General features: G+C 49.3%; 1 protein-coding gene across 1 annotated transcript; it reads left to right on the forward strand.

Moving 5' to 3' along the window:
• The first annotated feature begins 798 nt into the window (after positions 1-798).
• On the forward strand, positions 799-10,532 carry GLRX5 (glutaredoxin 5). Its single transcript, XM_046007088.1, has 2 exons — positions 799-1,157; positions 9,885-10,532. Exons 1-2 carry the CDS (start codon positions 863-865, stop codon positions 10,061-10,063), a joined length of 474 nt encoding a protein of 157 aa, XP_045863044.1. The 5' UTR covers positions 799-862; the 3' UTR covers positions 10,064-10,532.
• The last annotated feature ends 1,519 nt before the right edge of the window (positions 10,533-12,051 follow it).

Genomic DNA, 12,051 nt, shown 5'->3' on the forward strand with positions numbered 1-12,051 from the left:
AGCCACAAACCCGGAGGGGATCACGCACACGAGGGCACCTTACACACTTTCAAGATTATAGTTATTTTGGAGAAATAACCGTGCGGTGGAGACGGGAGCCTTGGGGTCGGGTGTGGGTCTCTGCTCCCACGCGGCCTGCGGGGCCGACCGACGGCCGGGACACGTGGCCCCCGCCTCGACCCGGGAGTCCCGGCCGCGAGAACCTGGCCCCGGCCCGTCCCCGCCACGAACGTCCCCGCTTTCGACCACGGTCTTACGGAGGCACAGGGATCGCTCACCTAGGCTGGGAAAGGCGGACCCGGCCGGCTCCAGCCCCGTCGCCATCCCAGACGCTGGAACCAGCCTCCCGGCTACCGCGTTGCCACGGCAACTCAACCACTGCCTACACCGGAACCGGAACCACCGCCTGGATGTGACCCCTTCCCGGCGTTCCCCGGAACGGCGAAACCCGCCCACTGCCTTCCCTAATCATCCGGGAGTATCCCAGCAGGCCCATCTACCCTCCGGAGGAAGTCGTCTTCCCCCTGGTTTCGCCTCTCCTCGCCTCGCAGCGTGACGCTGATGGACATTCACTCTCTCCAATCAACTGACAAAGCGATGGGCAGCGACCAATAGGAAGGCCGTAGGGTGCGGCTCTGATTTAAGGACGGCCTTTAATCTGTCGGGGGCCGGCCGAGCCACATGATTGGTAGAATCGAGTAAAGTGCGGGTTAGCGTTTTCCAATCATGTGGAGCAGTTCGGGGCCGGCCCAATGAGATCCTCCGGGGGGCGGGCCAGACTGCCGCGGGCCGGGGGAAGGCTGGGGAGCGGGAGGGCGAGCCGAGGGCCCTGGCCGTCAAGGGCTCCGGCGAGCGTGCTGGGATGAGTGGATCCTTGGGCCGGGTGGCGGCGGCTCTGCTCCGCTCGGGGCGCGGCGCGGGCGGCAGCGGCCTGCGGAGCCCTGGCGTGCGAGCGGCGGGCTCGGGCGGCGGCGGGAGCGGTTCGGCGGAGCAACTGGACGCGCTGGTGAAGAAGGACAAGGTGGTGGTCTTCCTCAAGGGGACCCCGGAGCAGCCCCAGTGCGGCTTCAGCAACGCGGTGGTGCAGATCCTCCGGCTGCACGGCGTCCGCGACTACGCGGCCTACAACGTGCTGGACGACCCCCAGCTCCGGCAAGGTCAGGGCCCGCCGGGTAGGGGGCGACGGGCCGAGGCCGTTCGGCGAGGCTGGGCTGTGCCGCGCGGGCTCTGTCTGGGGGGTCGAGTGGGGTCGGAGCACCGGCTCCTGCGCTGTGTTCGGGGTCGGGTAGGGGCTTCAAGTCGTTGACTTGAAGTGAGTCTTGAGGATCTGGGCATCTGGTACTCTTGTCAGCTTGGACATTGGGGAAGTCCTAGCGGTTCCCCGGTCCCCTCAAGGAGCCGAGAGAGGCGTTTTGGGGCCAGATCGCTCAGACTCGGTCCGAGAGAGTGGTGGGGAAAGAGGGGCCTGGAGGGATCCTGTAAGAACCGCTAGAAGGCAGGCACTTTGGGGGACAGGTTGAGTGAGTTGGCCTGTCTCCTGGTGCTGCTGATGGTAGAGGAAGGGCCGGAGCTGCCCTTGTCAGAGGCGGTGGGGTCAGAGGCTAGCCTGGTGCCTCAGGGCTGGGGGTGTCAGGAGCTATCCTGTGTTGCTGCAAAGAGGGGGTAGACACAGCTTTTGGACTGGTCTTCGTTGGGATCGCTTGGTGTGGAAGGAAAAGGCATGAACTTTATTTTTAGATCCTTGAGGCCAGGGAGGGATTTGTGGGGGTCTAGGGCTTGGAGAGGCTTGTGGGGAGAGGGATGAGGAATGACCCTTGGGCCCTAGCTAACTCAAGCGTGGATCTCAGGGATCCTGGGGCCAATCATGGTGTGCGGCCAGATGGCAACAGGTCCTGTGGTTTGTCGCTGACTTAGGGGAAGGAGGGAGGGCCCTGACAGCTAATAGTACCTTTTCTGCGGAACAGGGTGCCAGGAACCTTGTATGTATCTCAGTGGGGGAAGAGGACGGGGCCAGTGGAGTCCATAGATCTGCTCCTTGGCTAGGGCTCTTGGTCAGAGTTGGTGGAGAAATGGCGAAGCTGTGCCTGCACTTCCTAGAGGGTGGCTTAGTATCCTGCATTCCAGTTAGAGACCTCCAGTAGGGGTCCTGGCATCTCTCTGAGCCCAGTGCTATTCTTTAGTTACAGTGTTCTGAAAACAGTTTTACCGGGCACCAGGTTCCCTGTTATTCTACGTGTAGAATTCTAGAGTTTGTTATTATGTACTTAGGACTCTTATTCTGCAGTTGAAATGATCAGTCCTAGTCCTCCCTCCTTGACCAGACGGGCTGGTGTGCCAGAAAAACTTGGGGCTGGAATCCCGCTGCAGCCAGTCAGCCGGGCAACCTTAAGCAAATCCCATTACTGCATTTTCTTTTTCGGTAATGGGACGATAATGAAACCAAACTTGACAAAGATTTGATGAGGAAAAATAGAGAAAGTAAATCTTTTTCCAAAGTGCCCATCATTTTATCAGGAATACAGAAGACACCCACTCAGCGGAAGGTATTTTATCATTGGGACCTCATGGTTCTCAGAATAAGTATTTTTTTCCCCAGATTAATCCTGGGAAACTCTCTGTTTGGATTAGTGGAAACGAGGAGGAGGGAAGGCAGGTTAACATGACCCGCTCTGTGTGATGTAGCCTCCTGGTCCTTGTTTGTTTGCCTGCTGGAGTGTCACTGGCTGCTGGGTGCACCGGCACCCAGGCTGCGGGGTGTGTTTTTCATTCAAGGTGGGGGGTGGGGGGGATGGCTGCAGTCTTCACCCAGCGGCGGCTGCTCCGCTTCAAAGATAAGATGGGAGAGACTACTCTGCCGCCTTTCAATAGGGACCTCGCCACGGGGCCGGCTAGTAGGACTGTTAATAAAAAGTCATGTCGTTGATAGCTTGCGTAGTATAAAGTTTTGAGGGTCTTTGGTTTGTGGTTTCCATTCTGTTTATTTTTATTTCTTGTAAATTTATTTATTTATTTTAGAGAGGGAACGCAGAGGGGAGGGACAGAGGAAATTAGGACTCGAACATAGTTTTCCGGGGGACACAATTCAACTCACAACACCATTCTTTTTAAAGATTTATTTATTTATTTGTCTGAGAGAGAGAGAGAGAGAGAGCGCGCATGCGTGAGCGTGCGTATGCATTGGGGAGGGGGCAGAGAGAGAGGGAGAGAGAATTCTCAAGTAGACCCCCCCTCCCGTCTGAGTGAGGAGCCATACTCAGGGCTCGATCCCAGGACCCTGAGATCACGACCTGAGCAGCTGGTCAACCGACGGAGCCACCCAGGTGCCCTGTGTTCTTCCGTTTAACCTGACTGGAGATGGGGTATACTGAAGTGTAAGAAGAAAATAGGAGCAGAAGTAAGAAGGTTTACACGTAATGCTGAGGTTCCCGTCTCGGATTTCAGGCCCACATTCAGGTGTTCAAGCAACAGCAACAAGAATTTAGCCCTTCAATTTTTTGAGCGTTGAGTTTCATCATTTTCATTCCCAGTTTGTTTCATACCAGATTATTATCTTGGTCAATGAGTGTGTTGCGTATATATTGGACATTAACACACACCTCTTTTGTGGCTTAGAAAAATAAGCAGGCATGCCGGTATTAACCCTCAGACTGGGGCAGGGTGGTGTGAGCACGTTCCCGCAGTGTGGATGAGTTTAGTCAGGGTAAGACTCGATAAAAACACGAAGACTCTTCATCTCTTTGCTCTCTGCACCCTTGAGTTTTACCGAGAGAAGCTGACAGGCTGTCTGATGCTTGCTTTTGCTAGCCCAGATAACAGCTGTGCACCTTTCCCAGATCCAAGGTCACCGCTTGTAACTAGAGAGGGGCTCCTGCAAAACTGCCTTTCCTTTTCTCTTGTGCCAGAGCTTTACAAAGGGCCCAAAGCCCAAGGAATACCCGCAGAAGCTGTCTTCCTGTTCTGGGGGCCGGGTCCCTCAAGTGTGATGCGGAGACAGCTTGGCCTGTGACGCGGGGAGCAGAGATGAGTGTGCGGTCTTCCTCAGGTCTTTTCTTTCTCCTGTTCACCTGGAAGAACACAGAAGGTGGCCACAGAGGGACTGGGTCCCAGTAGATAGATATGTCAGCATACCCTAATCCTGGTCTAACAAAGAATCTCTTTTGTTTTCTGTTTTAAACATGACATGCTCATTGAAGAAACTTGGAAATGCTGAAGGCAATAAAGGGAAATTACCTGTAATTCTATATCCACCATTATTAACATTTGGATCTAGTTTCTAATCTTTTTTTAACCACATTTGAAATCAGGCATGTCTGGGCATAGTATTTTGCCCTCCCAAAAAGAGGGAACTTGTCTTGTGCCACTGCCTGAGGACCCTGTATATTGCTTATGCAGAGCAAGCTTTCAGTGATTCTTTTTTTAAAGCTTTTATTTATTTATGTTGAGAGCGAGAGCACGCTAGTGCGCATGTGCACGAGTAGGGGGCGGGGCAGAGGGAAAGAGAATCCTAATCAGGTTCCTTGCCCAGCGGAGTCTGATGCGGGGCTTGATCCCAGGACCCCGAGATGATGACCAGAGCTGAAACCAAGAGTCAGACACTTAACCAGTGGGACGCTTAACTGACTGAGCTACGCAGATGCCCCTCAGTGATTGTTTCAATGAATAAGTAAATCCTTCTTTTATATATACTTCTTTTAGACTCTGTCCCATGCTCTTAAAAACATAAACACTCTGAAATTTCTGCCTGTTCAGATCATCTGTAGAATGAATAGCCATTATTCTATTGTTGAGGGTTTATGAAATATTTGAAACTGTGCTCAGCATCGGGGAGTTTAAGCAACAGAAAGAAATCTGTGACTCTGGCAAATGTTAGAAGCCGCGTTAACAGGTGGTGTTTCTGGGCTCGTGGGGCAGATGTGTTATACGCCGCAGATGAGAGTATAAAAAGGCACCAACACACGGAGGAGTAACTGTCAGTACCGGGTCAAGTTGAAGGTGAACATGGCCGAAGACCCAGCTGCTTCACTCCTGGGCACGGGGTCTAGAGTGGGGGTTGACGGACTTCCTTTGTAAAGGGCCAGAGAGGAAATACTTCAGTCTGTGTGGACCGCACAGCCTCCATGGCATGGATTCCACTCTGCTGCGGTGGCGTGAAAGCGGTTGTAACAGTACCTGACAGGTGGGTGTGGCCGAGTCCCAATAAAACTTTATTTACAAAAACAGGAAGTGGACCACAGACGGCCCAAATGCCATAGTTTGCCACCCCTTTCTCCAGAGAGGAAGCCCCTGCGTTTGAGTTAGAAGACAGATAAAAGGATATTGATTGACGTGTTGCTTGTAATAAAGAAAAATTTTGCAAGAGGGGATCTTGGTCTCTTAGCAGACTGGATAAACAAACTGTAGTGTAGCCGCGTGGTGGGAAACTAAATTGTGGCTAAAACGAGCTGGATCTAGATGTCATCCATTGACTGTGTCCCAGAAAATGCAGTGTTTAGTCGTGAGGTAAATTGCAAAAAAAGTAACTCTGGCACAATGCCGTTTGTGTTAAAGGTGTGAGATGGTCCCCCGTGTCATGAATACACGTGCCGTATGAGTATGGTTCGTGGACTAGGGTGACTTGCCAGCCACAGGCCAGAGGCCATCTCTGCCAGTCTAGAACCTGGCCTTCGGACTCATGGAAACCTGGATGGAAATCCAGACTCCACCACTTGCCAGCACTGTGACTTTGGTCAGACAACCTCCCTGAGCCTTGGTTTCTTCATCTGTAAAACAGAGAAAATTGTGCAGTCCCTGTAGGATTTTTGCAAAGGTTAAGTGTGTGTAAAATTCTTAAAGAGTATGAAATTCAGTAACCCTTAGCTCAGCAAATGAGTGTTTTCGTGCTGCCTGGCCGCAGGGTTGGTATTTTTTCCTGCATTCGTCCCCATTGTGTGTATTTCTCAGAGGAGCATGATGGAAGGACATTGCGGTGGAGAGAATATCCGCCTGGTACCTGGAATTGTGGGAGTTTAAGCCCATCACCAGTCAGATCTCATCTCATCTTCGCAGTAAATCCAGAAATAGTTATTCCCACTTCACAGGCAGGGAAACTGAGGCTAAGAGAGTAACAGATTGATCTGACGCTGCATTTATTTACAAGCTGCCAAGCCCCAGCCCGCTGACTGGAAGCCAGGGCTCTGTTCACTCTGGCACTGGTCCCTGGAGGGTCTGCCTTTCCCTTGCTCTTAGCTCAGATGATCTCCTGTGGTGCTGTCATTCTCTCTCTAGGAAGCCAGAGGAGGCCACGTGACTTGCCCACCGCAGAATAGATCCCCATCAGATTCTGAAGCTCCTCCTATGGTGAAACTCTCCCGGGGAGAAAGGAGAACTGTAATTGTGGTGCTCCTATCCTTTGTTGTGTAAACTGGGAACGAAGTCTAATATTCTGAAACGTGATGAATTTTGAAAAGTCCCTTTTGAAAGTTCTGGAAGGGAACTTTCTAATACCCTTATTTCCCCCCCCCACTCTGGTTTGATGCTTTGGAATACTCGTGTTTTTAGTGGGGCAGTAGGTGCCTGTAGAACTGATTTTACGAGACCGCCTCCTTCCTTCCTCCCAGTTTCTACTGTCGCCCCGTTACATAACCGTGCAGTCAGTATGCTTTGTCCCAAACTGAATCGTTGTCACTTGTCATCTGTAAAATATGATTACCATTAAAATCCATTCTTGGATACGATTTCCGAATTTTTCAGAGTTTCTCTCTCTGATTCTGAGTTATTTGGAGTGAAATTTGAAAGAGCTGTCATTGTATGTTACAGTTTCTGGAAATGAAAAAGTGAGAGAAGTTAGCCATGTTTGAACGATTACATACGAATTGATGGGATTCATTTTTCATTTTCAACTTGCACACAGTGACAGCGGTCTTTTATTCTTGGAAGTGACTTGCTTCGTGCTATAGGAATCACTTGAATATTTCTTTAAATATTCAAACCTGGAATCAGACCTTTAAAAAAATAGAAAATAGTATTTTTTCAAGATGCCAGAGCTCTTTGCCTTGATATCAGCTGCCTATAACGCTTGTTCCCCTAAAACCAAAGAAGCAGATAAGTTTAATTTTGATGAACTGTCCGCTAGTTGGCACCGTAGCCACTGTTGTATGCCATCGTGGGCTCTGAGGCCAGGTTCTCCTGAATTCTTGAAATACAAATTATTAGGCAAGAGAGCATGGCCTTAGGGTCTGGAAGGTGTCTGTCTCCCTCGCACGGGGCTGTGTTGTGTCCGATGTTCAGGGTGGTTGGAAAGCCCACTTGTTTGGTAGTTTTAACGGTGACAGTTGATTCTGGTGACGTGTCCTCTTCCCTCTAGTCTGGACATGTGATCTGTAGCGATGTGCTGCTTAAATGAACGAGACAAGCCTAAAGCTTTGAGTGAGTGTGGGACTGTAAACGTGATTGACGAGAGCAAGGTATTCTACTTTGCAGAGATTTTAATAAAAAACGACTTTTAAGGATTGGATGTATGTGGTTGGAGTGAACCTCAGATGGCAAATTTATTTTCATTTTTGGTGTGCCTCATAAATTTGCTGTGTTTCATTTAGGCAGTCACTGAAAGAATCATATTCATTGTCTTGGAAGGCTTAACACAATGTATTACTAATTGAAAAGATGCAGATAGAAAATCATGCACATAAATGGTTTATGCACACAATATAGAAGATATTTACGAAGGTTTCCAAGAATTATGACTTCTATGCTGAGTCATCTGTGTTGCACCAAATATCAAAATTCAAGATAAACACTTGAATTCATTGAGAAATTCTAATAAATCCAGATATTTGGTACTATAACGACATTCTGGATGGTTAATGGAATTTTCCCTTTTTTAGTAACCCCCGTACCTCTAAGCTGATTTATCTATTTATTTTTAAAGACATCCAAAGTGCCTTAGAAGTGTCCTTTTCTGGGGGTGTAGTGTACAGCATGATGACTGTAGTTAATAATACTGTATTGCACATTTGAAAGTTTTTTGAGAAACTAGATCTCAAAAGTTCTCATCACAGGAGGAAATCTTTGTAACTGCATATGGTGACGGATGGTAACTAGGTTTACTGTGGTGATCAATTTGTAATATATACAAATATCAAATCATTATGTTGTAGACCTGAAATGATACAATGTCATATGTCAATTACACCTCAAAAAAAAAAAGGTTAAAAAAATACGTTTTTTGGGCCCTATGATGTTGTGACCCTATCTCGGTAGAGGAAGTCTGCAGGAGAAAGATAAGCCTACCTTCTCTGGTGCTCTATTTAGAACAAAGTCACTATTTTTTTTAAGAAGGCAGTGACTTTTAAAAGAGAAGAAAACATTATCTTAGGACTTGTGATATGAGTCAAATGGGTGATTTTATTTGGAAAACAAGTGATCCTAAGTGATAGGATATCAAAGACCAGTTTTGGTATTTTAAGCTTATTTACACGAAAACCACCACTTGAATGATTTTTAATTTGCGTAGTATGGTATTTTGTTTGAAGAATCTGTTGACTTTTCTGTTTTATTTTGTCTGCTCATTTTGCCCTTTTAAAAATACCTTCCTATCTCTAGACGTATAAAAATAGCAGCTGTGGTCTATAGTGGTAAATTCTCCTATGCCATGCTTTTTGCTCAGCCTCTCCTTGTGGCACCAACACAGGTGTTTTATGGGTGGATGGATTTTTTTTTTTTTTTAAAGATTTTATTTATTTGACAGAGATCACAAGTAGAGAGGCAGGCAGAGAGAGAGAGAGAGGGAAGCAGGCTCGCTGCTGAGCAGAGAGCCCGATGCGGGACTCGATCCCAGGACCCTGAGATCATGACCCGAGCTGAAGGCAGCAGCTTAACCCACTGAGCCACCCAGGTGCCCCGGGTGGATGGATTTTTAAAAGCGTATCTCATCTGTAGAAGGAGGTAGAATGGTGTGGAAGAACAGGAAGAGAGTAATCTTTTGTCTTAAGCCTGAAACCACATTTACTTCCTCCTGTCTTGTTAAGACCATCAGCCTTACGGTCCGGAACTGAACAGAGTGATCGCCCGGCTGGGGTGTCCTAGGAGGTGCCACATCTCTGTGTCCTCAGAACCGTTCGCACGGTTCTTGAGGTTCTTGTCCTTGAGGACAGGGAGGGGGTCTCTCTCACCCTATGGCCCAGGACATGGACGTTAGCTGGACTTCCGGCCTTTCCTTGCTTTGATTCAGTGACTGTGAATTCTGGGCCGAGCCCCATCGGCCTACCCCACGGAGAGCCTGTCCGAGGGGCTGAAGAGGGTGAAGGCTGCAGGCCACCCTAGGAAAGAGATTGTTCTCTAGGCAAAAGGATTATTAAAAATAAAACCCAGCGGCGCAGCATCTTGGTGGTGTTCCCCAACCCAGACGGGCACAAGAAGCCCGAGGGAGGCCTGCCTCGCTTGGCAGACTTCCCGGGATGGACCCACGTTTGACGGTCCATTTGGAAAGGAAGTCACAGCGTTGAAGCTTTGTTGCACGGAGTCCATGACTGCAGAGGAAGGGGGACCATGGCATCCACCGGTCGGGTTCTCTGCCCTCGGTCCCTGTTCACCGTCTGTCCTCCGTCGGGGGAGAGCCTCGCCTCCCCGATGCTCGGGAGAACGGTGGGAGGTGGGGTTGGAAACGGGCGGACCGTTGAGCGACTTGGGGCGGCCTCACAGTTGGTAATCGGAAACGGCAGGGTTTACATAGCGGTCCGGTTTTCACTAAAGCTCCCTCTCCGTGGCCGACACATGGTTCCCCGAGGATGGGAGGGGGACGCGGTGGGGGACCCGGGGTGTTCTGCTGGGAGCCGGGAGAAGACGGATTGCGCGTGCGCAGTTCAGCTCTGAGCATCTCAGTGACGCCTGAGTGTTCTTCCCCGCAGGCATTAAGGACTACTCCAACTGGCCCACCATCCCGCAGGTGTACCTCAACGGCGAGTTCGTGGGCGGCTGTGACATCCTCCTGCAGATGCACCAGAACGGGGACCTGGTGGAGGAACTGAAAAAGTTGGGGATCCGCTCGGCCCTTTTGGATGAAAAGAAAGACCAAGACTCAAAGTGAGGGCGGCCCGGGGCCTCCCCGCGCAGCAGGGGGCTGTCGGCGCTGAGAGCCGCAGCCAGCGAAGCCTTACCGAGTCTGCTGTTCGCTCTCCGGACGGCCGCTGCTTGCGCGGGTCCCCCTGCTTGTCAGCAGTCGGGGGGTTTGGTGTGTCTGGGGTTTGGGCTGCGAATATTCGATTGTGAACGTAATTATAACCACTGCACTGTAATAATTCACTGTTGTATTATGATATTGTTGTAAGCAAACTCTGTTCTCATGTTGTCTTCTGCTCTTTGCCTGATTCAGGAGTAAAACCAGGAGCTTTTAAATCGTCATTATTCATGAATCCTCTGCAAATGTGTCAGTCGGCAAAGATAATTACCCCCCCCCCAATTTTTCGTAGCTTCTTCTGTTAAGAAAAATGATGGCCAAGGAAGAAGATGTGGGAACTGGGGTGCTGTTTTTTAAAAATAAACTGTCAACTGAGGGATACCGTGTACGAGTTGTTAATTCAGAATGGCGGTGAGTCTGTCCCTCAGTCTGCTGGGCCTGCTGTGACAAATACCACGGACTGGCTGGCTTGTAAACAACACGTATTTACTTCTTCAGGTTCTAGAAGTCGGAAGTCCAAGCTCAAGGCTCCAGCAGATTAGGTCTCTGGTGAGGGCTGTCCCTGCCTGGTTCACAGGCTCCTCTTCTCCCTGTGTCCTCACGGGGAAGCTCTGTGGGCTCCCTCTTAGAAGGGTGCAGATCCCATTCACGAGGACCCTGCCCTCCTCATCTGCTCACCTCCCAAAGATCCCCCCCCAAACCACCATTCTGGGGGTTAGGTGTCAGCTCAGGAATGTTGAGGGCACAAGACCTTCAGTCTGCAGCAGTCTAAGGATGTTTAATGCTTGTGACCTTCTCTTTCTAGAAATTAAGAGTGATTCTTAGACTCTTCCGTTAAATTCGACATAGAAATTGCCATCAGACTATGGTTTAATTTCTCGAGGGGAGGTAAGTGTTGTCAACACTGAGTGTTGTTGACGGTGCAGTTGGAGGCCTGGGTGTCGTGCCCAGAAGTGAGGTGGCTGGGGCTAGGGGAGGCAGTCCCGCTCACCCACTTCGGAGGGCTGGTGCTCAGCAAGCCACACTGCCATCAGCTGGGGAGAAGTCACTGGCAGGCCTGCAAAGAGGAATCCACACGGCATTTTCTTTCTTTCTTTTTTTAAAGCTTTTTTTTTTTTTTTAAAGATTTTATTTATTTATTTGACAGAGAGAGATCACAAGTAGATAGAGAGGCAGGCAGAGAGAGAGAGAGGGAAGCAGGCTCCTTGCTGAGCAGAGAGCCCGATGCGGGACTCGATCCCAGGACCCCGAGATCATGACCTGAGCCGAAGGCAGCGGCTTAACCCACTGAGCCACCCAGGCACCCCGGCATTTTCTTTCTTAAGAAATAGTGTTTACATGATACTGTGTAGAGAAAACCCTAAAGACCACCAAAAAACTTCTAGAACTGATAAAGGAATTCAGTAAAGTCACAGGATACAAAATCCGTTGCATTTCTGTGTGCTACTAATGAAGCAGCAGAAAGAGAAGAGAAGAAGAAAACAGTCCCATTGATACTTGCACCAAAGATAAAGTACCTAGGAGTAACACTTAAGCAGGTAGGTGAAGGATTTGTACTCTGAAAACTGTGAGATGTTGATGAAGGAAATCGAAGACCTCACAAACAAATGGAAAGACATCCCTCATTTAGAGATTAGAAAAACAAATATTGTTAACATGCCCATGCTCCCCAAAGCAGCCTATAGATTTAATGCAATCCCTATCAAAGTACCAATAGCATTTTCCACAGATTTAGAACAAATAGTCCTAAATCTGTATGGAACCACCGAAGACCCCAACTAGCCAAAGCGATCTTGAAAAAGAAAAAAACGAGGTATCACAATTCCAGATTTCAAGTTCTGTTACAAACCTGTAGTCAATGACAGTATACCACTGGCATTAAAGTAGACACAGAGATC

The sequence above is a fragment of the Meles meles genome, chromosome 6 (assembly GCF_922984935.1).
Source record: "Meles meles chromosome 6, mMelMel3.1 paternal haplotype, whole genome shotgun sequence".
NCBI classification, from domain to species: domain Eukaryota; kingdom Metazoa; phylum Chordata; class Mammalia; order Carnivora; family Mustelidae; genus Meles; species Meles meles.